The sequence below is a fragment of the Squalius cephalus genome (assembly GCF_949319135.1).
Source record: "Squalius cephalus genome assembly, chromosome: 18".
Classification (NCBI taxonomy): domain Eukaryota; kingdom Metazoa; phylum Chordata; class Actinopteri; order Cypriniformes; family Leuciscidae; genus Squalius; species Squalius cephalus.
The window spans coordinates 7,247,446-7,275,248 of NC_137139.1; the positions used below are offsets into that span (position 1 = coordinate 7,247,446).

General features: G+C 40.3%; 2 protein-coding genes and 1 long non-coding RNA gene across 4 annotated transcripts in view; 1 reads left to right on the top strand and 2 right to left on the bottom strand.

The window, feature by feature from the left end:
* Positions 1 to 17,290, bottom strand: part of dhx35 (DEAH-box helicase 35) — a 31,367-nt gene extending 14,077 nt beyond the window's left edge. The window contains exons 1-11 of one of the 2 annotated variants that reach the window (XM_079848479.1): positions 17,256 to 17,290; positions 16,685 to 16,777; positions 16,174 to 16,301; positions 13,019 to 13,111; positions 11,416 to 11,493; positions 11,229 to 11,333; positions 2,773 to 2,834; positions 2,628 to 2,697; positions 2,494 to 2,553; positions 509 to 621; positions 330 to 426 (exon numbers count right to left, since the gene is read on the bottom strand). In XM_079848479.1, coding sequence (XP_079704605.1) covers positions 330 to 426; positions 509 to 621; positions 2,494 to 2,553; positions 2,628 to 2,697; positions 2,773 to 2,834; positions 11,229 to 11,333; positions 11,416 to 11,493; positions 13,019 to 13,111; positions 16,174 to 16,301; positions 16,685 to 16,724 — 846 coding nt within the window. In that variant the 5' untranslated portion in view covers positions 16,725 to 16,777; positions 17,256 to 17,290. The remainder of the gene's footprint in view (positions 1 to 329; positions 427 to 508; positions 622 to 2,493; positions 2,554 to 2,627; positions 2,698 to 2,772; positions 2,835 to 11,228; positions 11,334 to 11,415; positions 11,494 to 13,018; positions 13,112 to 16,173; positions 16,302 to 16,684; positions 16,778 to 17,255) is intronic. The other variant, XM_079848478.1, reaches the window with a different exon arrangement.
* LOC307145408 overlaps positions 1 to 27,803 on the top strand; it is a 1,105,317-nt gene that overhangs the window by 612,517 nt on the left and 464,997 nt on the right. Inside the window, exon 2 of the long non-coding RNA XR_013818951.1 lies at positions 8,976 to 9,821. This is a non-coding gene — a long non-coding RNA (uncharacterized lncRNA). The remainder of the gene's footprint in view (positions 1 to 8,975; positions 9,822 to 27,803) is intronic.
* Positions 18,270 to 26,974, bottom strand: rab5if (RAB5 interacting factor). The gene is made up of 4 exons (XM_079848508.1): positions 26,701 to 26,974; positions 23,556 to 23,659; positions 23,334 to 23,463; positions 18,270 to 18,980 (listed from the first exon to the last, which is right to left on the bottom strand). Exons 1-4 carry the CDS (start codon positions 26,806 to 26,808, stop codon positions 18,939 to 18,941), a joined length of 384 nt encoding a protein of 127 aa, XP_079704634.1. The 5' UTR covers positions 26,809 to 26,974; the 3' UTR covers positions 18,270 to 18,938.

Below are 27,803 nucleotides of genomic sequence, written 5' to 3' on the forward strand. Positions count from 1 at the left end.
AAGTGCATTCTGGGAGTTGTTGTCTTTCATCCACATGAGCCAAAAATACATTTTCTGGCTTTTCTCAGTCTAGAAGGTACCAACTTCTAAAATAATTTCACATTTCTACCACATAAATGACCCAATTTAAATACACATTCATCTTTCCACCGGTGAAATATCCCTCTAAAGACTAAACTTTCTATTCCTTTACACTATGAGCAATAATAGTACACCACATCAAAATCAAGGGAGCTTCAAAGTGATTAAAATCACATTTTATGTTTTTAAGACCTAAACAAATAAAATAAATGCAGCATCCCAGAACAGAGCAACACACACACACACACCTGTCCTGTGAGAAACGCCAGCACGTCTCCATCCTCCTCGGTCTCGTGGATCTTCAGCACGGTCTCCACCGTCGCCTTCACATAGTCTGGCACAGGACTAGACACAAACACATTCCCCTCAGTTTCATCGCTCAGAGCACAGAGACCCTGACCGTGTGTAAACGCAGATGAGTACACACCTGACAGTGTAGAAGATATCCACCGGGAAAGTTCGGCCCTCGACCGTCAGAATGCCACAGGTGTCTTTATTCGGGTCTCCAGACTCATTCAGGTTGAAGAAATCTTGAAATTTCTGTGCGAGAAGCATTTTTAGTACATCAACACAACGATCACAACAACCTTGCCAACTGATCACATGCTTTCAGAAGTTTGGGGTTGGTAAGATATTACACCCCCGGTTTCACAGGCCAGGTTGGAGTCTAGTCCCAGGCTGCATGTTCGAGCTGTTTTAACTGAAAGAAACTTGCACTGATGTATCTTGAAATATGTCAGTGCCATTGTTTTGTTTCAAGATTATAAGGCATGTTCAAAAGCTACTTAAATGCCCTAATTAACTAATATTAACTATTGTGAAACTGGCATTAAATGTTTTTGAAATAAGTCTCTTCTGTTCACCAATGCTGTTTATTTGATCAAAAATACAGTAAAAATTGTGAAATATTATTACAATGTAAAATAACTCTTTTCTATGTGAATATATAGTAAAGTGTAATGTATTCCTGTGATCAAAGCCTGTATTGTCAGCTTCATTACTCCAGTCTTCAGTGTCACATGATCCTTCAGAAATCACTCTGATATGATGATCTGATGCTTAAGAAACATTTATGATTATTATCATAATAATAAAGTCGTGCTGCTTCATATTTGTGTGGAAACCGTGGTGCATTTTCTTTCAGGATTCTTTGATGAATAGAAAGTTCAAATGAACAACATTTATTTGAAATAGTGTCTTTTGTAACATTATAAATGTCTTTACTGTCATTTTTGATCAACTTAATGTGTCCTTGCTGAATAAAAGTATTAATTTCTTTAAAAAAAACATTCTTTAAAACATTAATTACTGACCCCAAACTGTCCAGATGAAAAAAAAAGTACTTAATATCAAACTGATCTGTTTCAATTTAATAATTTGTGTGTGTATGTGTGTGTGTGTGTGTGTGTTTACATAAGCTGCGAATGCTCTGGATACACAAGCCATTCGTGGACTCGCTAATTAACATTAACACCATAAATGACTATGTCCTAAATGTCCTTGTTTGAGGCGTGTGCCATAAAGCTTACATGATAAAATGTTAGTAATACGTATGTAACTCTCCGTCATTAATGCGCTGGGAAAGCTGACGCGTATCTGCCAGATCTCCATCAACGAAAATCACATCGTATTTGATACAAAACTAAATAGAAAAAAAGTTATAACTGAAACTATTTCTATAGTATTTCATTTTCTCTACAGGGAAATGTTTTTTTAAGAAAAACGTATAAACTGTTAAAGACAGATCTACTGTAACTATCCAAGGCTGTGAATCGATAATCTACGCGTTTGTTATTGTATTATTTTAACTTGTGTTTTAAAGAAAACTTATTTTTTTATTTATGAAACTTATATTTTTTATATTTATCATTTGAAGTATTATGTATAATAAGCTACTAATATTTATTATATATACATTTTAAATTCTTAATTAAAAAAATACTTCTGGCATATCATTTAATTTGACACCTGCCCAGGTGTTTCTTATTTGTCATCTCTGATTTACATCTGAGTCTGTATTTTAAAAATGCAGCATATTTTGAGTATTTTGATTTTGAGTCGCACCTGACTCAACTCAAACACAACTCAACAGCTTTTATGGGTGCTTGTGAAGGCATGTCTCAATAAAAGTCCAACATATTAGGAATACTTTTAGCTGTGTTGCTGTGTGTCATGAGAGTAAACAGCTATATCAGCTGTACATATATATCAAATTTAAATTCTGAATTACAATGCAATCATTAAAAAGTATTCAAAGTGTGAGGAAAACTTTTTTTTTTTTACTTGAGTCATTAAATCAAGTCTTTTCTTGAAAAAAATATCTAAAAGTTTTACAAACCATATAAAATGAACATGAACACAAGGAGTACAGTTTCCACATGTGCTGTGAACGGGGTCAGAGGTCAGACTCACCTTGGCGTCCAGAGTGGCCGAGGCTACGATCAGACGCAGGTCTCTCCGCTTCTTCTGAACCTGTGAAGTGAGAGAGATGGATGAACAGAGATGCTCGTCCCACAGAAGACCCAGAGCGGGTAAAGACGCGTCACCTTCTTCAGCAGGCCGATGATGATGTCCGTGTACAGCGTTCTCTCGTGGGCTTCGTCCAGCATTAGCACACTACAACCAAACAACACACACGTGTGAGTCAGAAACCTCGGAGAATCAGCGCTGGCGGATGTGAGAGGGTTTTACCTGTACTTCTTTAACAGCGGGTCAGACATCATCTCCCGAACCAACATCCCATCTGTCAGAAACTGAGAGAAGACGACAGTAAATAACAGAAGGATACAGTAATAAACGTCGATGGATGGATGGATGGAGGGGTGGGTGGATGAATGGATGGGTGGGTGGATGGGTGGATGGATGGATGGATGGGTGGGTGGATGGGTGGATGGATGGGTGGATGGATGGATGGGTGGATGGATGGATGGATGGATGGATGGATGGGTGGATGGGTGGATGGATGGATGGATGGATGGGTGGATGGGTGGATGGATGGGTGGGTGGATGGATGGATAGGTGGATGGATGGATGGATAGATGGGTGGATGGGTGGGCGGATGGGTGGGTGGGTGGGTGGGTGGATGGATGGGTGGGTGGATGGGTGGATGGGTGGGTGGATGGATGGGTGGATGGATGGATGGATGGATGGGTGGATGGGTGGGTGGATAGATGGGTGGATGGGTGGGCGGATGGGTGGATGGATGGGTGGATGGATGGGTGGGCGGATGGGTGGATGGATGGGTGGATGGATGTATGGGTGGATGGATGTATGGGTGGGTGGGTGGGTGGATGGGTGGGTGGGTGGGTGGGTGGATGGATGGATGGGTGGGTGGATGGATGGGTGGATGGATGGATGGATGGGTGGATGGATGGGTGTATGGATGGATGGATGGATGGGTGGATGGATGGATAGGTGGATGGATGGATGGATAGATGGGTGGATGGGTGGGCGGATGGGTGGGTGGATGGATGAATAGGTGGAATGGATGGATGGGTGGATGGATGGGTGGGTGGATGGAAGGATGGGTGGATGGATGGATGGGTGGGTGGGTGGGTGGCCGGGTGGATGGATGGATGGGTGGGTGGGTGGGTGGGCGGGTGGATGGATGGTGGATGGGTGGATGGATGGATGGATGGATGGATGGGTGGATGGATGGATAGGTGGATGGATGGGTGGATGGATGGATGGATGGATGGGTGGATGGATGGATGGATGGATGGATGGATGGATGGGTGGGTGGGTGGATGGATGGATGGATGGGTGGGTGGGTGGATGGAAGGATGGGTGGGCGGATGGATGGATGGGTGGGCGGATGGATGGATGGGTGGGCGGATGGATGGATGGGTGGGTGGGTGGATGGATAGGTGGATGGATGGGTGGATGGATAGGTGGATGGATGGATGGGTGGATGGATAGGTGGATGGATAGGTGGATGGATGGATAGTAGGCTTGGGCGATATGCTCCATTTTCATTTCGTCTTATCGTCAGCCTGTGAGATCGGCGATACACGATATTATCGTGAGGGGGGCGGGGCTTACTTATTTGATTATTAACTTGCTTATTTACTCATCAATTTGCTTGTTTTATTACTTCGTTTTAAATATGAGAATTTTTTTCTATTTTGCTAGCAAAGGTGGAGTGTTTATTAATAGGCTAAATCAGGTTATTTCCCGGTATAGTGAGGTAAATAAAGATCCTAATCATTCTTGTATCTGACTCAGAGTGTTTCAACATGTCAGCGGGAAATTTACGGACACCTCTCATGCCGTTACAGATGCAGCATTTTGCCTGTAGGCTACTTCTGCACGAGATGAGAACACGTTTTAATTTCTTGGGTCAAAAAAAAAAGTGTTGGAGTCTGCGATATGTCCTCCTACCAGTGCTCTCTCTGTCTGGACGCACTTCACTTATGCGCACCGCACTTCAATAAGCCCAAATAACGCGGGTTTTAAATGCCGGGAGAAATCAGAGGCAAAAATCTAAAAGTCGATCGGTTATACTTAAACCTATGACTTGACTCTGATAAAGGAAAACGGGTTAATGCGTTTACATGACCACAGCATAATCGAGTTAATAACGTGCATGTAAACGCACTCATTCCCTGAAAATGAAAGCAGAAACGGACTGAGCTTTCGCTGCATTAACGGCGCGTTCTCTCAGAGACGACGGTGGATATAACGGTACAGCAACTATCAATTTACTGGCTTAATATTTCTCTTGTGGACTTACATTATTGACAGTGAAAAAATGTGAAGAATATTTCTTGTTAAACAAGTTTGAAGTTGCTTGTGATTTTCACAGATGGCAGAGTTTCACAGATATGCTTCGTAAACTAAAGACTTTTATTAGGCCTAGGCGGCCTATATAATTGTATTGATATTATTATAATTAATATTTTGTAATTGTATTGTTTTTAGTGTTATTAGTGTCATTAAATATTTTGTTAATGTGCTATGGAAACAAAATACTGACAAACAACGCTGCCGCGTCTTCATCTTGGCTCTATATAAGAATGATGCGTCTGTTAAAACAAGCACTCTTGACAATTTGTGAATGGATCACCTTGCAATTAAATTTCATTGTGGGATGTAGTTTTTTTAGTCTGTTTTAAAAACATTTTCTTTGAGGAGTCCTCATACGCGCGCGTCGGTGATGTGGTGATCTGGTGTGGTTATGTGGTTATGTGGTGATGTCGCAAGTGTGGTTATGTGGTGATGTCGTTATGAATTTAGGCAATATAATTGTAGTTCCTAATTAATTTAATAACTATACTAGCTTCATAATAATAATAACAATAATAACGATTTAATACATTAATGGGAAAACGAGCCAATTATCGTATTGATATCGTCAAAGGCATCTGCCTATCGTCGATACACGATACTATCGTCTATCGGCACAACCCTAATGGATAGGTGGATGGATGGGTGGATGGATGGATGGGTGGATGGATGGATAGGTGGGTGGGTGGATGGATGGATGTGTGGGTGGATGGATGGATGGATGGATGGGTGGATGGATGGGTGGGTGGATGGGTGGGTGGATGGATGGATGGATGGGTGGATGGATGGATAGGTGGGTGGGTGGATGGATGGGTGGGTGGGTGGGTGGATGGATGGATAGGTGGGTGGGTGGATGGATGGATGTGTGGGTGGATGGATGGATGTGTGGGTGGATGGATGGATGGATGGATGGGTGGATGGATGGATGGATGGGTGGATGGATGGATAGGTGGGTGGGTGGATGGATGGATGGATGGATGGATGGGTGGGTGGATGGATGGGTGGATGGATAGGTGGATGGATGGGTGGATGGATGGGTGGATGGATAGGTGGATGTGTTGATGGGTGGATGGATGGGTGGATGGATGGATGGATGGATGGGTGGGTGGATGGGTGGATGGATGGATGGATGGGTGGATGGATGGATGGGTGGATGGATAGGTGGATGGATGGATGGATGGATGGATAGGTGGATGGATGGGTGGATAGGTGGATGGATGGGTGGATAGGTGGATGGATGGGTGGATGGATGGATAGGTGGATGGATGGATAGGTGGATGGATGGGTGGATGGATGGATGGATAGGTGGATGGATGGATGGATGGATGGATGGGTGGGTGGATGGATGGATGGATAGGTGGATGGGAGGGTGGGTGGATGGATGGGTGGATGGGTGGGTGGATGGATGGGTGGATGGATAGGTGGATGGATAGGTGGATGGATAGGTGGATGGATAGCTGGGTGGGTGGGTGGATGGGTGGATGGATGGATGGATGGGTGGGTGGGTGGATGGGTGGGTGGATGGGTGGGTGGATGGATGGATGGGTGGATGGATGGATGGATGGATGGGTGGATGGATAGGTGGATGGGTGGGTGGATGGATGGATGGATGGGTGGATGGATAGGTGGATGGATGGATGGATGATGGGGTGGATGGATGGATGGATGGGTGGATGGATGGATGGATGGATGGGTGGATAGGTGGATGGGTGGGTGGATGGATGGATGGATGGATGGATGGATGGGTGGATGGGTGGGTGGGTGGATGGGTGGGCATGTGGGTGGGTGGGTGGATGGATAAGGCTATTTTCATGGCAAAAATTCAATTACAAAAATGTATATGATTTATATATCATATAAATACAATAAAATCAAGCAAACAAACACAACAAGTCATATTATACACATTATTTTAAATTAACATATGATAAAAAAAATCCAACACCTTTTCAGGCATAATCTTACTAAATAAGTCCCTAAGTGAAATAACTTCATAAAAAGAGCATTCTACTTTTATTAAACCCAGGACAGTCCAATAAAATATGTTTTTATGTCTTACAAAACGTGCATAAAGTTGGGTCTTCACCTTTCAGTGATAAAGCATGAGTCAAACTTGTATGACCTATACGACTACAGAGTTAATAATAATAATTAATAATAATTTGTTACATTTATATAGTGCTTTTCTAGGTACTCAAAGCGCTTTACATGGAAGGGGGAATCTCCTCAACCACCACGAGTGTGCAGCATCACCTGGATGATGCAACGGCAGCCATATTGCGCCAGAACGCCCACCACACACCAGCTTACTGGTGGAGGAGAGACAGTGATGAAGCCAATCAGTGTATGGGGATGATTAGGAGGCCATGATGGACAGAGGCCAAGGGGCAAATTTGGCCAGGATGCCGGGGTTTCACCCCTACTCTTTTTCGAAGGACATCCTGGGATTTTTAATGACCACAGAGAGTCAGGACCTCGGTTTAACGTCTCATCCGAAGGACGGTGCTCTTTGACAGTATAGTGTCCCCATCACTACACTGGGGTGTTAGGACCCACACAAACCACAGGGTGAGCAGCGCCCCCTGCTGGCCTCACTAACACCTCTTCCAGCAGCAACCTGGTTTTCTCAGGAGGTCTCACATCCAGGTACTAACCCGGCTCAGCCCTGCTTAGCTTCAGTGGGCAACCAGTCTTGGGCTACAGGGTGGTATGGCTGCTGGCAAATATGCCAGGTGGGTAGATATGGGTAGATAATGTAATTTTACCACAGGACGTCTGTAATATTAATGGCCAATTCACACAGGATAAGAGATCTCAGTAAAACTAGCAGAAGTGGGAGAGTAACTCGATTTACGCACCGCAGTCACTCCTGTCGTCACGTGTGTATTGCTTCCTGATATCACGTGCTCAAACACATATAACCTATATTTATATACAGTCAAACCAAAAATTATTCAGACATATTATTCAGATATAAAGTTTGATATTGTTTTACTAGTGGGTGCAGGACACTATAGTTCATTTCTGTAAGTGAGGAGAGCAAAATAATGTAAACTGTGAGATATTAAACCCAAATATTCTTCATACAGTGGACAAGTAACATTTATAAATATTTGGAACCAAAAATTATTCAGACCATGTTTTGCTGAAGTGTTTTTTCTTTAATTGCTAATGTGACCTTTTAACACCACAGACTGAACAAATGAAGCATTGCTTGGTAACCGGTTGAGCTAAACTGGTATTATCTAATTGTGTAGTTAAACTGAACAGATATTGAACATAACTCGTCTGTGAGACAGTCTAACAGAAGGACGGACAAAACCAGTCAAATATCAACTGATCTGATCACTCTGAGTGCTTGTCATATTTTATCACCATTTTCTAAACTATAGCGAATAAACTCTGATAATGTGAGAAATGTTGAAGGTGTCTGAATACATTTTGGTTTGACTGTATATAAACAGTTATGTCCGGTCGAACGGTGTATTAACTTCAGATTGGATTGTGTTGGTAATCGGCAGTTACACTAACACTAAAAGATGTTTCGTGCCTCTAACAAGTGCTGTCGATCTTCTCTCTGATCTGAATGGTGTGTGGAAAACACTTGAGTTTGTCCCAGCGTCTAGAACGCAACTGATGCTTTTTCAAGTGCCTCCATACTTGAAAAAACGCGGAAAACTACTTTTAAACAGGAAACATTTACGTACATATTTACAGCAGGTCTATTCGCACGGGATTAGTATTACCCGAGGTCTTTTTTCCAGAGCTTTTCACTGAAGGTAAAAGTCGCCGTAATCTTTACTGACATTGTCCGTCATGATCACTGAGATGGCACTTTGGTAATCATTACTTTACCCCACCTCTCCATGTTAAACTAGTCCCGTCCGAATAGGGCTTTACTTCCTGCACAAACCTACGTAGGTTTGTAACAAATTAGCATAATGCCAGCCTATGGTCTTCATTAGCTGTCTGCGAACAACGTCTACTTGGACCCTCACACACTGTAGTTGTAGAAGAGTTGAGTTCGTGTCGTCGACGTGTCAAGAATACACTGTTCTCTGTGCGGCCGGAGGATGAGGACTAGGGCTGAACGATATTCTGTTTTAAAGGGGGGGGTACAATGGTGTTTCATGTATTCAGAGTTGTTTACAGTGTTAAAGAGATGGATTATCATGCTAAACATGGGCAAAGTTTTAAAAAAATATTTTGGACGAATAACGGAGAATTTCTATGCTGAAAATCTTACTTCCGGGTTGGTACAAGTTTCGGCTGTTTTTTTTTAGATCGTGGATCTAATGACGTAGATCAGAGTGGAACTCCTTATATGAGCATTTCTCTCGGAAAAGCGCGCCCGCGAGCACGTCGACTAGAGGAGAGCGAGACCGTGCACATCAACGCGCTTCAACAGGAAATCATCGGCAGCGCTGAATAGGATTTGTTCAAGAATGTCTCCAAAAAAGTGTGTATTTGGATGTGAGGGAAAGCTTACCGTGTTCAGTTTTCCAAAGAACCCAGTGTTACAGGAACAGTGGATGCAGTTTGTTTTTCCGGGGCAGCAACGGAGTGTAGGAAGTGCGGTTGTGTGTTCTGGTCGTTTCAGTGACGAATGTTTTATTAACAAGGCTCAGGTCGACGCTGGATTTGCAAATCGTTTGCTATTAAAACGTGGAGCGGTCCCAGTGATAAAAGACCCCATTCATGTAAGTACAACTGGATCAGATTTCTGTCTTTTGCTGGAAATCAAGTACTACCGCTTGACTCTATAGCTCCGCCTCCAGGACCTCGGCTTTTTCCGGAGAGAATCGGAAAGCTGTATTTTTCTTTTCTAAATATAATAAAACTAAACACTTTTTGGAGATATTAAGGATGCACTACTACTCTATAGGTACTCAAGATTAACATGAGATTAGGTGAAACTGTGCATGTTATGTACCCTTTAACATCGACATCGCGATGTGCGAATGAGCGATAGTCACATTGCCGGAACATGCGATGTGAAGGGTAGTAGCACCCATAGTGTATTAAGAGAACGGTAGCACCAGGGTAGCACACAGTAAACACGAGTTTGTTGTATGGCTTTTTGCTGGGGTGACTTGCACGTTCCGCGCGCTTGCACAGTGATTGGTTCACCGCGCTCACAGCCAACGTTCACGCTAAAAAAGGGCGACGAAGAGGATCCGCCGCAAAAAAAAAAAGATTTCGTACCAAAAAGAAAGTCAAAATCAGCTATTTGGGACTATTTCGTCTACAAAAAGGAGGATGTTGACCAAAAAGAGGTCTTTTGCTGGAGTATTATAAAGTTGTGGATGGTTGTCTTTTTTAAAAAGTCTTTTATTTTTCGTGTTCGCATTTATGAGGAAAAAACAATGTTACGTGACAGTTCTCCATTACGGACGCGACTGTTATGAAAGCGGCACTAAAAGACTGCTTTAAAACTTTCACAGAGACCTCAAACAGAAAGCACAAAGCCTTTCCTTAAAGCGAATTTCGTTTTGTATTAATTGTATCTTAATTTGAATAAATAAAAAGTAAATATAGCAGACATAATCACGACACGGAGGCGCCAGCGCCTGAATCCATGAACCGAAACTCAGCGTATAAGGTAGCCTACTCGCCTCACACACCTAAAAAAAAATATATAAATATATCTATTATCTACAGAAATCTCTACTTTTAAACAGAACCATTCAAAACAAAATAAAACTATGTAATCCGTATGAAAAGTGCATTTCTCTCTCATCGTCAACTTCATCTTTACAGAAAACACTTGTTTATTAATAAACAATTCGAATGTCTCATTGTAATATTTTACATATTCATTATCATTACGTTTGCTGATTCTTTGTGACAGCTTTTAAGTGCCGTTTACATGAACGCGTCACTGCATCAGCACCGAATACATAGAGACACAGAGAAAGAGAGAGAATAAGATTTTTTGACAGAAATATTTTTTTCGAATTCTGACAGAAATATGTTCTAATTTTGGAATAAAATATTAAGTGGCCTTTTTGTCACTTGTAATGAAGCTTGCTTAGCGAAATTATAAATATCATGGAATGGTAGGCTAATTATTGACTTTAGCCTGGATTGATGGAACGCAATATCGCAATATATATCGTTGGGAAAAAAATATCGCAATGTAATTTTTTTTCCAATATCGTGCAGCCCTAATGAGGACCAACCAACACCAACACTACTGTTCGAATCACTGTGTATAAAGTGATGTGGAAGATCCGGAGCTGGAATTCAGATATATACACACACACACACACACACACACACACACACACACACACACCACCTCTCCATGCTAAACTAGTCCCATCCGGATAGGGCTTGAGAATGAGAATGAGCGTTTGTACCTTTATGCGAGTGGCATGTGGGTCCGAGCAGTCATCGAACCTGATGGTGTATCCCACCTCGTGCCCGAGAAATGCCCCTCTCTCCTCTGCTACGCGGCTGGCCACCTGTGCACACACACACACACGTTCACAGAGTACAGCAGGCGTTCCCCCTCACACATGAGCCGAGGAGAAGGGTTATACGTACAGATGTGGCCGCCACGCGTCGAGGCTGCGTCACGCCGATCACCTTCCCCTCCGCAGCCCAGCCGGCCTCCAGCAGATACTGACACACACACACACACACACACACACAGCGCAAGTCACATCACCGTAACACTGCTAACTCACTCTGACTGTTCACTGGATACGTCTACATGCACAACTTTTGTTTCAGTCGGACTGAATTCATTCCGACTGATGAATCTGAACGTAGTGTTCACATGAACGCTAAACAAGCTTCAAATCGGGATAGATTCTTCAACATGCGCACACAGCACGAATATACACAGTTTCCCGCTGTTTGCACTTAAAGGGATAGTTCACTTTGAAATTAAATTTTGGTATGTTTTAGCTTACCTCAAGGGCATCCAAGATGTAGGTGTCTTTGTTTCCGCAGTAGTTTCAATTTTGATATTTTTAGGTCAAACCGTTCTTGTCTGTCAGTCATATAATGCAGGTCTATGGTCACTGTCTCAAAGAGCATGCACAGAGAAGTCCAAATTAAACAATTCCCCATCGTCCAAATTAAACAATTCCCCATCGTCCAAATTAAACAATTCCCCATCGTAAGTACACATTGATGGCCTAAGACACGAAACGAGCGGTTTGTGTGAGAAAACGAACAGTATTTATATAGTTTTTAACTCTTGTACACAGCCACGTCCAAGTGATCTGAGGGCACGAGCGCTTCCTGGTGTGTGACGTGTACGCAGACTGGTGTATAGATATACACACTAGATGTCACCTTGTCTACGGCAGTTCATTGGAACGAATGTCTTTAATGCGACATCTAGTGCAGATATATGCAGACTGGTGCAGATATATGCACCAGTCACCACAGACTGGTGCATATATCTATGCACCAGTCTGCGCACACGTCACACACCAGGAAGCGCCCGCGCCCTCAGATCACTTGGACGTGGCTGTGTATAAGAGGTAAAAACGATATAAATACTGTTCGTTTTCTCACACAAACCGCTGGGGAATTGTTGAACTGGGGACAATTGGGGACAAAAATTGGGGAACTCTGTCCATGCTCTTTGAGACAGTGACCACAGACCTGCATGATAAAAAAAAAAAAAAAAGACACCTACATCTTGGATGCCCTTGAGGTAAGCTAAAACATACCAAAATTTAATTTCAAAGTGAACTATCCCTTTAATAACCATTCTCCTACATTGGTTCTTTATTTGTTTTAAACAGCAGACTTAATATTTATCCATTTCTGGTCATAATTTGGAGAAATTGAGCATATGAACCGTTGTGCCATACGTGCTGCTTATATTTATCACGCAGTAAAAATGCCCAAAATCGTCGTCTGTGGATGAGAATCCTAATTTAAAATCCTTCATTTCTACGTCATTGCACATGCGCAGTCCTTTGATTTTTGGTTTTCAATCCGATCAAGTGTTTACATGTTCTCTCGATCGGATTAGAAAAGGAATGAACCACCCCGTTCAATCCGAACGGAATTTCAATGGGATCGATTACGGTGTTTACATGAAGGCTTTCCAGTCCGACTGAGCCGTCAATCCGATCACTAATGGACTGTATGATTGCATGTAAACGCAGCCGCTGACAGTACAAACCTGTGGGATTTGTGTGCTTTTCCCAGATCCTGTTTCTCCAACGATCACCACAGTCTGGAAACTCTCCACCGCATAGAGGATGTTGTTTCTGTGCTGGATGCAACAAACAAACATCATTCATAAACACAGGGAAAACTGCAAACGATAGTGTAAACAGTCAAGCGTTGGGAAGAGTTGCTGTTAATAATAATGTGTTACAATATTGCGTTTTTATGGAAAGTAATGCAATACATTACTTTTTCTGACTTGGGCTGGACTAGCTTGTTTGTTTTTTCATAACAAAAAAAAATGTTTATTTCAGGCAAATGTAAAGGCCCTCTCACACCAAAAGTGAAATGAACTCACACTAGTGTTGTCACGATACTGGATTTTTTTACTTCGATACGACACCTTGAAAAATATCGATATTCGACACCACAGGGAACACAGCCATATTTTTTTATCATCTAAAATTTTGTGATAATTTGGGTAATTTTGCTGCAATAGCTTTCACACAGCGCCGAAGGACGGCTTTATTTGAAACCGAACTAAATTTACAAAGAAAAAAGACAAGTAAACAGTCGGAAATAAAATAAGAACAAATAGCAAATGATAGTACAAATGAAATAAACAAGGCTCTGAGTTTTTCAGTAGGCTAGTACTCCGGTAAGAAACACTAAAGAAATACAATTATGTCAATAAATGTTTAAAGAAACAACACTGGATAGTCTTCATTGTAAAAATCAAACACAGATTAATGCTTATAATTAAAAGTGACACGAGCAGTGAGTGATTTTTGTCATTTGTTCTCTGATGAACATGACTGATTCATTAGTAGGGCTGCAGCTATCGATTCTTTTTGTAATCGATTAATCGAGTAATCGGATACAATTTTTTTTTGTGTGTTTTTAAACAACCAAAACAAATAATGCATAACGAAAATGATGTGGCTGTAAAATGATCAAGCATTTGGCTTTTATTTCTAAAAAAAACAGAGGTATTTATTCCAACTCCAACATTTAACTAAGCCTATTTATTGCAATTTTTTTACCCATTTAGTGTTTATAAGTGCCAGTGCCAACAATTATATAACAATACAGTTAAGTCAACTTACTGTAAAACATGTATCTTCATTGCAGTTTGGTACGGCAGAAATACATACATTAATTTTCAACAGAACGCTGCATTTGGCTTGCATCACTTGCAACGCGGTGCATTTTAGATGAAGCATCCGTTCGAAAAATCTAACGGATGCTTCAAATTGCATGCGTTGGAGACACCTACACTTAGTGTAGCTTTGAAAAGGGGAATGTTTTATTGCAAATATGCATTTTTTTAAATATAAAAAGAACAGCATTTTGTTTTTCACTTAGGCTTGCAAAGACTGCAATGCAATATGTGTTCCTCCATCACGTCCCGGTGCATATACAGTGAATGCATGCTGAATTGTTGCGTGTCTACATAAAAGTTTAAGCATATGTGATGCATTGCCGCAATCGATCTGACTGGTGCGTGAGAGAGACGAGGGTGCATGCGCGTGTGTGTGTGTGTGTGTGTGTGTGTGTGTGTGTGTGTGTGTGTGTGTGTGTGTGTAGGGGTTCTTTTTTTTAAGGCTATACTCTCTTGCAATTGAACGTGAATACGTTTACTACTTAAAAACATCAAAGCTAAACCTCATATCTAGTCAAACCGAATCACGACATCGCTACAAATACAGTATGGGATTAAAATCAGCGAACATCAATCTAGGCTTAGGCTTCGTTACCCTGTTTCAGCGACGCTTGGTGAAACTGCAAACTTTAGACATTCTCTGCCGTTTATGGACATCTTTACTCTCCGTCTCCGCCATCGCGCCAACTAAATTCAAAATGTATCACGCGCTATGGTGTGCTTCCTGAACATTGAACAACGGTCCGTGTGAAACAATCAGATCCCTGCGCGTCATAGGAATTTAACGAGGCAGCGTTTTTGCCTCAAGGAATTTTTGTAATCGAGTAAATCGAGTAACTCGAGGAATCGTTTCAGCCCTATTCATTAGGTTTATTAGGCTGCTGTCACTTTAAGAGTGCATGCACGGATCCAATATACTGTTACACAACATGTGATTTCTCTCAGCTATTTATGTTCCAGAACTAACTGTATTTACCTGAATACTCGCCAAGACGTGCATTTTGACACAATGTTGTGTGTATTTGACCGTCTAAGAACAATACGCCATGAAAAACAACTCAGTTTGGTTCTCGCGAGCTGTCTACACTCACATAGATCAGCGGTGCGCCAGCTTTTGGTGTGAGCGCCAATCCTGCGGCAATTATGCGCAATACAAGCACTATTCAACCGCAGCAAACAAGCCGAGTGAGTGAGAGCAGAAGTGTGTGTGTCCAGCTGTCAGTTCGCCATCTGGTATCAGTGTGTCTGCAGAACACGAGTACTGGAACAGTTTCAGATACATATCAAAATATCGCTGTGAAGACTAGGGTTGGGAATCAAAAATCGGTTTCAATTCTGTAATCGAATACTTACGGTCAGGAATGGGATTCTTGTTATAAAATTACAATTAAAATACCTCTTATCGATTCCTTTGTGTGCATTTAATATGACTTTAAACCATTCAAGCGCATCGGACCGAATTCAATGATTGGACGAACATTTTTTGGTCCTGAGACTCCCACAGAAGATGTATATTTAATAGGGCTGTCAAACGATTAATCGCGATTAATCGCATCCAAAATAAAAGTTTGTGTTTACATAATTTATGTCTGTGTACGGAGTATAAATATTTTCTATATATAAATACACACACATGCATGTATATATTTAAGAAAATGTGTTATTTATATATAAAATATTTATATATAATATAAATATATATATACACAGTATATACATGCAAATATTTCTTAAATATATACATGCATGTGTGTGTATTTATATATAGAAAATAATTATACCAAGTACACACACATATATTATGTAAAAACAAACTTTTATTTTGGATGCGATTAATCGCGATTAATCGTTTGACAGCCCTATTTAATATTTAGACGACTATTAGCAGGATGTGAAGAGAGTTTCAACCAGTAAAACAAAAAGTGTTTATGACAAACATTGCCTACACTGCTTTTAACAGCGGTCCACACACACACACACACACACACATATCTGTGGTTAGTTACCTTGAAGACGGGGAGCCTCTGCCTCTGTTTCTCTATGGAGAGAGCCGTGTGCGGGTTAAAGATGATGGGCGAGCCGGTGGTCTCAGTGGACAGATCTCTCTCCTCACACACACCTGGAGCCTCTGAGCCTGGACACACACACACACACATCAGCCGTTCACACACGGACAGGAGCAGCTCCATGTTTACTGTCATGCATCAGTAGATTCAGAGCTTCTACGAGAGAATAATGAGTCTGGATCGAACCATGCCATTCTAAAGCATTATTATAGTGGGATAACTTTCGTGTATTGTGTGTTGTGTTGCTGGTCCATGATGCACGTGATCATGTTATATAGTCATGCAGCACTGCAGTAACACTCTAATACATCAAATACACACTAACACTGCACAGAAATCAACACACAGCACAGCGCCGCTGCAGCATACGCGAACTGTGGAGTAATATCACAGGTCAAAACATGTATATAAGTATGTGTTAGTATAACACGATACACGATATGAATTTTACCGGGTTTCCAGAATTTCATGGTGTTGTGGGGCGCCGCCATGATGCTACGTCATTGATCTCGGTGATGTCATGATCGCACGTGTGAACTCAACACTAGAGGACGACAAAGACACGACGAATTAATTAAATACATTTAATAATATCAATGTCAAAATTGTATAACAATTTATAACTTAAAATGTATTTTTATATACGCTGTAATAAATAAATAAATAAATAAAAAAGCCAGTTCTGTCGTAATGCCGGCTATATCAGTTGATTTTGAACTCAATTAATGGGTTAATTTCAATAATCCATTCATATCTGCTCATTTTAAGACAAATGTAAGTGCACTGCACACTCTAAACACGGACTTCAGTTGCTGGTTATTAATATTAATATTAATATTAATATTAATATTAATATTAATATTAATATGCAACTGCCATTGCAAGGCTGGTTTTACTGATCACAATGAACAAATATGACACCTTCTCAACTCCAATACCTCCCAATGAGCACAACCCGGCACAAACTATTCCCCATTTTTTTCTGTGTGATTTACTCGATAATGTTTAAGGATATTACTCACAGTTTCTACTCAATTTTTTTAGAGCTTGGCATAACTAGAACAAATGTAGGTAAATCATAATAAAAAATGCCCAGTGCGTTCAAGTCATGTCGGAAAGGTCGTATTTACGAGTTAAACGCCCATGAACGCCACCACAATGTCGTAAATACAAGTGGGAAGCTCGGGATTTTATTTTACGAGTTGGGTTCAGGATGGGTCACGTGTGCAAGAAACATGGCGAATACCACAACAGACCTTATTCACAGCTGCGCCATCGTTGATGTTTAACGGGAATGAAAGTGATGCTGCGAGTGTGAGGGATAGACATACTCTTCCATGGGTTGTACGGTTATTTAATGTGTTTTTGGATCGTTCTGCTGACGAAACACTGCAAAAATATCTTCCAGAGAAAATGTCAGTTGAGCTTTATAAAGCTTTTTACGCCATAAAAGTCTATCCCTCACAGCCTCGCTTTCATACTGTCATGGCGCTCACTGAATGGCAGTGTTAGGCTTTTATTTAGTTAATTAAAAACATAAGCAAAATACGCCTGACGAATATTCTTTGTTTTTCGTTTTCTAGAAGTAGTTAAAAACCTTGTTTTTTGTTTTTTTTAATTAAGAGAAGATGCACCGCCATCTTACTCGTAAAGTGACTTGAACACACCTGGAGTCGTAAACACGACTTCACCTGGTAAACGAACTTCCCGAACACACCAAGTTATAAGATATTTTACATGACTTTCCCATAATTGAAAAATCACGTCTTTTAAAATTAGGCTACCTCAAATGGGAGGAGGGAAGACAGTGGGGCAAACAGTTTTGGGAGGGCGAATTAAAATCTTGATTCGTAGTTGTTTTGCCTTATTTTAAAACCATTTTAAGTCATCTTGAGCCTCCCTGGTTGAGATGGATTGAGCCACTGCCTTATGTACATGTATCCGAACAACATAGGTCAATATAGGTCTGGGCTTGATTGTGGAATTGATTGGATGGTTGTGGATCTCTTTAAATCCAGAACTTCTCTCAATACAGTCATCAAACAAACAACTTTACTGGATTTGTGAAGATAAATGTCCATCAGAACGTGAGCTGTTGAAAAGTGTGGGGCAGACAATGCCCAGGATTTATTTTATTCTCCAAAACATTTCAGCCAGAAAATAGTCTCTCTACAGCCTCAGGTACATTAATCATAACATTCGCATTTCCATGAATACACTATAAAATACTGAGAAGTATGTTACATCAACGAGACATAAGAAATTCTTTAATACATTATGGATTCAATAAAATGAATTGTACAGAATTTACACACTCCTATTGTATCTGACAGTTCATAACAGAGTAAGACAATCCGTGTTGGAAGCTAATCGTGAAAGAAACGAACAAAAAAACGTAAAATTAAGTTAAATCCTGCTCGATACGGCGGCATTCGAGCGAGAAAAAGCAGAGAGGACGAACAGAAATAACAGTTATGAACCCATTAGCCGTGGCAGTGCACTGGACAGTATTAGCTTAAAAATTCAGTGACCCCTGGGTGCAAGAAGGTCTTGTACCCATGATGCACCTCTTCCTCAAGGTTCACACATGCTGCTGGTAACATAGACAGAGGCCTTGGGAAAGTGGCTCGATCCAGCCTTTCCATTTTAAATGAAATAAAATGTCTGTCTTAGTCTCTCCAGGACTATGGGTTTCCTGCAGGTCCTCAGTCGTAGTGCAGCGCCGTGTAGAATATGATCCAAACCACCTGAAGAAACACACACACAGTTATCAGACACTGTACAGCATTCAGAGAAGAGCCGAGTTAGAGATGAACAGGAATCACAGCTCTCATTATATTCATAATCAATAACAACAACAATTAATGGGGAGTTTTATAATTGTATTTGGTGTACTGACTTAATTCAGTGTCGATTAAATAAAATAACGCTTCCTTCATTACAGTAAAATGAATAACATTTCATATAAGGAGGAGAATTTACTGGTATGTGCCATGAACATACCGTCACAATGCAAAAAAATAAAAAACTTATGAAAATTTTACTTTGATTTTGGAATAAACTCTGACAACTCCTTCATGAAAAGTGGGGCAAGCTGAGCAACTTTTCAAGTACGTAAAATACTCCGAATTTGCTTTATTGATTTAACGTAATTTTACCTACCATGTAAAAATTAGGCTAATATTAATATTTTCTTAAGGCACAACAGGCCACACTACCTTTCATAAGTTTGCAGTCAGTACATTTAAGAAATTTAACATTTTTTATTCCGGACACATTCAGTTGATCAAAGTGACAGTAAAGACTGTTATGTTATGATCAGTGTTTGGAGTAACACATTACAAGTAACGTGAGTTACGTTATCAATTACTTTTTTTTCCAAGTAACTAGTAAATTACCGCATTACTTTTAAATTTACAACCAAATATCTGAGTTGCTTCTTCAAATACACACCGTTTATTGACTGACAGCTCTCCTGCCTCCATACTGTCTTTTTCATTTCACTTTTGGTGTGAAAGGGCCTTTTTTTTTAAACAATCAAGCCCAGATGAGAAAAAGTAACACAAAAGTTATGTAACATTACTTTCAATAAAACGGCTCCATTTACACTGCAGGTCTTGATGCCCAATTACGATTTGCTGACTATATCCGATATAGGGGACGACCAGCTTACATCATCTTTTAAAAGTGACCCCTATCCGATATTTGCATTTACATCATACACTGCCGAAACAACCCAATGCAGACGTTCTGACCCGGAAAATGAAGTAAAACAGCTCGATATGCAATGGATGCAGAAGCAGATAAAATGATTATAGTGATGCGAAGATCGCGGTTCTATGATAAATCATTATTAACGAAAATATTAAACTACATTCTCTAAAATATGAGCATGTTCCCATGGGCGTCAGTTTGGCTTGAAGCGTGCTGGGGACAGAGATGCATTCGGAAGTGCATTTTCAGAAGTGCTGGGTACAGTAGGCGTGTTCCCATTACAGATTTGCGCAAAACTTTTGCGATTTTTTCTAAATGTCGACAAAAAAACTATTGCGAAATGACGGCGTTTCCATTAACCGATGTTATGCGGTTACAGCAGCATTTTTCCTCTCGCGATAAGTAAAATCATTCCAAAAACCATTGCAACGGACGTTGGTAGGTGTATCTCAGCCACTGCACTGGCCATTATTATTAATCGAAGGAGATTTGTGTGTGTATTAATGGTAAGGAACGACCCTTATTATTATTGGAAACGCGGCTAATGACGCATTCATTTTGTTTCTCTTTCGCAGGTCATGTTTTGTAAGACGAAACTAATGTAGTTTCTGTGCTTACTAATGTAAATAAATAAAAATGTATACAAAAATGTGATGATGTCCGACTCGTTTTATGAAGAAGAAAGCCTTAAGTTTTCAAAAAGCATTAGACATATGATCCACTATTCTGCTTCATAAGTGCCATGTTGACAATGTGACATGACGTGGTTTAATGTACCTAAACAATGATTACCAAATTTCTCTCTCATATTGCTCCTCATAACCACTGAAACCGTCAAAAAACCTAACCCAAAGTCCAGTTATTATGGACGTTATCTGACATTAGGCGTTTCTGCTTCATTGAGGCTTGGAGGAAAAAGCTTAACGGTTTAATGTACCTAAACAACGATCAGTGACCACCACATTTCTGGTTAGATTTTTTGACAGTTTTAAGTGGTTATGATGAGCAATAATATGTACATGAGTAATAATATGTAACACTTAACACCAAAAAAGTGGTGGGTACAAAATGACTCATGACGAAATCTTGTCCCCACTGAAATCGACGCCTCTGCATGTTCCATATATAAGCTGATAAGCTTCAAGGGAGTCCTCAGCTCGCGCGCATGTGTCGTGTTGCTCTCGTGAACTCATCTGAGGCCCACACGGAAGAAACTGAATAGTTGAGTAAAGTCGTTATTTTTGTTTGTTATTTTGCGCACAAAAAGTATTCTCGCCGCTTGATAAACTTTAGGCTGAGCCACTGTAGTCACTTGGACTATTTTAACGATGCCTTTACTAACTTTTCTGGGATGGCAGATATTGATTACCTAGAAGCCTATGGAGGAGTGATCAGCTCTCAGATTTCATCAAAAATATCTTAATTTGTGTTGTGAAGATGAACGAAGGTCTTACGGGGTTGGAACAACATGCGGGAGAGTAATTACTGACAGAACTTTCATTTTTGGGTGAACTAACCCTTTAATACAAGTTAAGTTTCATAGGCCCTGTTCACAGCTGGTGTTAAGAGTGTTTTGGTCGATCGGATCACAAGTAGACGAGGGAGACACATTCCCGTTTACACCTGGTGTTTTAATCGTCTCTTTTGTCCACTTTCAACCACTTCTGTCCTGATTTCTTCAGATCTTTCAATCTAATGGATGAAATAAGCTCATGTAATTTACATATGAACACGACTGGAGACGACGGGAAACACACGGAGAGCATCATCTTTAGTTTCTGCTCTGACAGACACAAGACCAGCCGAACGCTGTGAGTGTGTGTTAGAAATCAGGAATGGTGAGAGAACATTGTGCTTGATATGTTTCTCATCTTCAAACCAAACTTGAGTCTCCAGCCGACAGTTTAAACCCCGTCTGTCTAGAGCTCTTCTCATAATGTTACGCATTAGTTCAGGAGACGGAGAGAAGACGGTCTTTTGTGTCTGTTTGAACACATTCGTCCACATGAGCGTTTACACTACTGAAGTAATCCGGTCGAATGTGTTTCAACCTCTGGAAGTGGACAAGCTCAAAACATTTTACACCCATTTACACCTGTGTTTAGAGTCGTCCACTTGTGATCCGATCCACCGAAACACATCTTAAAGGGTTAGTTCACCCAAAAATGAAAATTCTGTCAGTAATTACTCACCCTCATGTTGTTCCAACCCCGTAAGACCTTCGTTCATCTTCACAACACAAATTAAGATATTTTTGATTAAATCTGAGAGTTGTCTCACTCCTCCATAGGCTTCTAAGGGATTGAAACTTGCTGGCCCAGAAAAGTTATTAAAGAGATCGTTAATATAGTCCAAGTGACTCCAGTGGCTCGATCTTAAGTTTATAAAGCGACGAGAATACTTTTTGTGCGCAAAAACAAACAAAAATAACGACTTTATTCCACTTTTCATTTCCTTCTCTCTGGGCCTCGAGTCTTTTCACGTAGTGTTTTTGCGTAGCGCGTCTGTGTTGCACGTCACCACGTAGGCTCACAATTGGCCGACGCTGGTCATGTGTGATACGTGGTGACGTGCAACACAGACGCGCTGCGCTTAAACACTACGTGAAAAGACTCGAGGCCCAGAGAGAAGGAAATGAAAAGTGGAATAAAGTCGTTATTTTTGTTTGTTTTTGCGCACAAAAAGTATTCTCGTCGCTTTATAAACTTAAGATCGAGCCACTGGAGTCACTTGGACTATATTAACGATCTCTTTAATAACTTTTCTGGGCCAGCAAGTTTCAATCCCTTAGAAGCCTATGGAGGAGTGAGACAACTCTCAGATTTAATCAAAAATATCTTAATTTGTGTTCCGAAGATGAACGAAGGTCTTACGGGGTTGGAACAACATGAGGGAGAGTAATTACTGACAGAACTTTCATTTTTGGGTGAACTAACTCTTTAATTAAAGCTGTAAACAGAGCCTTAACGGTAAACGGCCGCAGTGTTTGTCGGCTGTAGTTCTTGCAGTGTTCAAGCGCAAAATGTTTTGCCCCGACGCAGCCGACACCAACCTGGGCTTTCTCTGATGCCGGTTTAGAGTGGATCGGCGTTTATAATGATTCTGAAGGATCATGTGACACTGAAGACTGCAGTAAAGATGCTGAAAATACAGCTTTGATCACAGGAATAAATTACATTTCACAACAAATTCACATTAGTGTTGCTAATAGTGTAGATTGTACGCAGCAAAGGACCTACGAACTTTCCAGATAGAGTTGTTCTACAGTTTTCCTTCTAAAGTTTATTCTTTGGAGTCCAAAAAGCCTGTTATTGTTGCTGCCCTTATAAAGCATCAGTCCAAACACAGAATAACAGGTTTAGCAGGAGAAAGCCAAACATATCTACCAGAAACAAAGCAAATGAAGTCATGAAGCCTTCTTTGGTGAGCTCCCACGTCCCCCCGTACTCCTCCTCGTCCACCTGCTGGAAACTGCTGAAGTACACGTACAGGACGCCTGCGTTGATGACACAGAATCTGGAGGACACACACACACACACAGACCACTAAAGCTCATGCGTGACTGCATGATGTGATCCAGTGTTCAGGTGGAGGGCTTCAGTACTCACATGACGATACCCAGAAACCCTTTCAGAGGAGCCACACCCCATATTACGCCCAATATCACCGCGATGATCTGACGGAACCAGTAGACCACGTCTAAAAACTCATCCTGCAATTAAAAGAAGAAAAATAATTAAGAACAATAGCTGGAAAAGTAAGAAACGCATGAAAGTTTGTGTTTTTTTTAATGCCATTCCGCTTTCTATGAGAACAAGGTTTAGTTATTCAAAACTATAAGTAAATGTGATGTTTAAGATTAGTTAAAAGAAAAGTTTCTCAAAGGGCTTAGAAGTATTACAGTCCAGTAAAACATGTTTAATGTGCAGTGATGATCAGAAAGCCCCCCCAGACAGCTTAAAGGGATAGTTCACTTTGAAATTAAATTTTGGTATGTTTTAGCTTACCTCAAGGGCATCCAAGATGTAGGTGTCTTTGTTTCCGCAGTAGTTTCAATTTTGATATTTTTAGGTCAAATCGTTCTTGTCTGTCAGTCCTATAATGCAGGTCTGTGGTCACTGTCTCAAAGAGCATGCACAGAGTCCAAATTAAAACAATTCCCCATCGTCCAAATTAAACAATTCCCCATCGTAAGTACACATTGATGGCCTAAGACACGAAACGAGCGGTTTGTGTGAGAAAACGAACAGTATTTATATCGTTTTTATTAGGGCTGTCAAACGATTAATCGCATCCAAAATAAAAGTTTGTGTTTACATAATGTGTGTGTACGGAGTATAATTATTTTCTATATATAAATACACACACATGCATATATATTTAAGAAAAATGTATTATTTATATATAAAATATTTATATATAATATAAATTATATATAATATAAATATATATACACAGTATATACATGCAAATATTTCTTAAATATATACATGCATGTGTGTGTATTTATATATACAAAATAATTATACACCGTACACACACATTATGTAAACAAACTTTTATTTTGGATGCGATTAATCGTTTGACAGCCCTAGTTTTTACCTCTTGCACACAGCCACGTCCAAGTGATCTGAGGGCGCGCGCGCTTCCGGCGCTTTCGTCTTCTTGTTTTTTTACGGCGGATCGCAAACAAATATGTGCATTACCGCCACCTATCTCAGAAATGGACCATTGACACTTTCCTTTACTTCTGTAACCTATCAACCGACATAAATTCCCCTTATTTACCCGCAGAGAGGCTTCATAGAGTTTCATCCGGCGCTGCGTGTTCAGCTCCTCCGTCCACTCTCAGCCCCCATGACAGGAAAAAAAAACCACGTCCAAGTGATCTGAGGGCGTGCGCGCTTCCTGGTGTGTGACGTGTGCGCGCTGCGCAAGCGCCAGAATTAAATGAGGTTATTTTTTTCCTGTCATGGGGGGGGAATGGTCATTTTTCCGCATCGCCGGATGAAATTCAAAGAAGCCTCTCTGCGGGTAAATAAGGGGAATTTATGTCGGTTGATAGGTTAAAGAAGTATAGGAAAGTGTCAATGGTCCATTTCTGAGATAGGTGGCGGTAATGCACATATTTGTTTGCGATCCGCCGTAAAAAAACAAGAAGAAGAAAGCGCCGGAAGCGCGCGCGTCCTCAGATCACTTGGACGTGGCTGTGTGCAAGAGGTAAAAACGATATAAATACTGTTCGTTTTCTCACACAAACCGCTCGTTTCGTGTCTTAGGCCATCAATGTGTACTTACGATGGGGAATTGTTTAATTTGGACGATGGGGAATTGTTTAATTTGGACGATGGGGAATTGTTTAATTTGGACTCTGTGCATGCTCTTTGAGACAGTGACCACAGACCTGCATTAAATGACTGACAGACAAGAACGGTTTGACCTAAAAATATCAAAATTGAAACTACTGCGCAAACAAAGACACCTACATCTTGGATGCCCTTGAGGTAAGCTAAAACATACCAAAATTTAATTTCAAAGTGAACTATCCCTTTAAATGGACAAATACACACACAAAAATATGCCCAAACGCCCGTTTTGTCGAGTATCCTCGTAAGCACAGTAACATGAGTTAGCCTAAATGAGCGTAAAGAGTTGTCAGATCCAGGTCACGTCAGCTCTCAGCCTAATAAACCTGCTGTGTCTGTCATTAATGTTAATCAACCAACTAAAGACAAATCACTCACAGCTCATGACTAAATAACTTTTGTAGCTTTAATAAGAACTAATATAATTTATGCAGTGAAAACTGTGAAGTGTTTGACACCTGAAAATCTTTGTTTACAAGTTTACATGGGTCCAAAAAAAATGAAAACAATAACTTTTTGTGAATATTTTGCAATCTGTCTGACTGGACCAATAGGGAACAAAAAGAGCCCTGTGATATTGAAGGGCAGGTAAATGTGACATTTATTACAATGGGTTTATGTGAAGATTGTTTTAAGTTTTCATAAATTAAAAGTTGTAATATTTTTTAATAAATGTTCAAATGTATAGCTTTCAATTCTACTGTAATGCTGAATGGCTATAATCAATGGCTAAAATTGAGGTGAAAAAATCAATTTCATAGAGACATCAGTATTGGTATCAGTGACGACTTCTTTCATAAAAAGATGCCGATAAACAAATATTTAAAATATAGGCTACTGTCTTCATGTTGTTTCTACATTCATTTGGAGATTATATGTGCGATTATATTATAATATATAAAAAAAAATTCAAATATAGAATTAATATTAACAAAAAAAATATATTCTAAAAAATATATTTACAACTTTAATTAATATAATGTGCGATTAATCGGTTAACTTTTTAATCGATTTACAGCACTTATATACTTATGATAATATATAATTCATAATTCTTATATATATATATATATATATATATATATATATATATATATATATATATATATATATAACTTTATATGTGATAATAACTGTGGATCAGCAGCAGTAATCTCCTTTAAACAGCCCAATCCCTACACTAGACACCTAAAGCCCTGGACCCTACTCAGTGAACATCACAGTGCACATACACGCGTCTGCTGGGGCACATTATCATTATTATAAGAGACACACACACACACACACACACACACACACACACACACACACACACACACACACACACACACACACACACACACACAGAGAGAGAGAGAGAGAGAGAGAGAGAGTGAGCAAATCAGACCTTCTCTTCCCACACTGCTTTACAGCTGATGGCTTTGCTCCACGCGGACTGCTTCACTCCTCCATTGACCACATGAACCTCCTCTTTCCGCTTTGAGCTGCTCGTCATGATGTTTCCTCTGTTTAAACGCGACAAAACACGCGATCCGATGTTTAAAAGCCTTGAACCCGAGTGTACAATCTTCTGCAAGCGTTCAGATCTGCTGCTTTTCGCCCCACATTGACACGGCGCTGGGAACCGACTCTGCGCATGCGCACCGAAGTCATGACCTTGCCACACCATCCAATGAGCGAATGCGACGTCTCAAGGTTCAGCCAATCAGAACGCAGAACGGGCATGCGTGCAGCCACTGTGCGCCCTCTACAGGTCAGAGATCATTACTGCAGTTTCAGAGTTCATTCATTTCTGCAAACATTTTATTTATTTCATTACAAAATAGCATCTACAACTAGAGGCAAAAATAATGTATATAAAACGACTAAAGACTCTTAGAGATTACAGGAACTGTGACGCGAATGAAAAAGTTAATCAATTGATCAACAACCGTTTTTCAGATATTTTTGTTTTGGAGATTTTATTGTATCCTAGGCTAAAGATTCCAGTGTTGGACGAAATAGCCATGGGGATTGTGTCAATTTTGTACGCATTGTATCTTTATTTATTAAGAATATAGTGTGAGCGGCAAAAGCATGCTTAATAAAATTATAACGTTTAATGAAAATTCTCTAACACTTTATTTCACACGTGTTACATGTAGTTACTATAGTAATAACTATAAAGTATGCATAATTGCAACTAACCCTAAACCAAAACCCAATCCTACAAGTAGTTCACATAAAATAATTATTTTAAGGTGTCCGTGTTACATTGAAATTATACATTTAAAGTGTATGACCAAAATTGTGTCATTAACATTTGTATTATGTTAAGCGTAAAAAGCAACAAGATGGCAGTGATATATTGTGAATGATAAGATCGCTGGATAAATGACGCAGCGATATCTACTGTAGCCACGAGAGCCTGTCGTGTCCTCTCCGCGCCGGCAGGGGGCGCCCGCTCCAGAGAGCACTGTTTACTGTGACTGTCTTTTAAGTTTGTGCGTT

Excerpts from the sequence above, each read along its gene's own strand:
- rab5if (XM_079848508.1), bottom strand. The coding sequence starts at position 26,808 with ATGACGAGCAGCTCAAAGCGGAAAGAGGAGGTTCATGTGGTCAATGGA. Across the intron at positions 23,464-23,555 it reads GGGTTTCTGGGTATCGTCAT|ATTCTGTGTCATCAACGCAG; the intron begins GTGAGTACTGAA and ends TGTGTCCTCCAG. Across the intron at positions 18,981-23,333 it reads CTTCATTTGCTTTGTTTCTG|GTGGTTTGGATCATATTCTA; the intron begins GTAGATATGTTT and ends GTGTTTCTTCAG.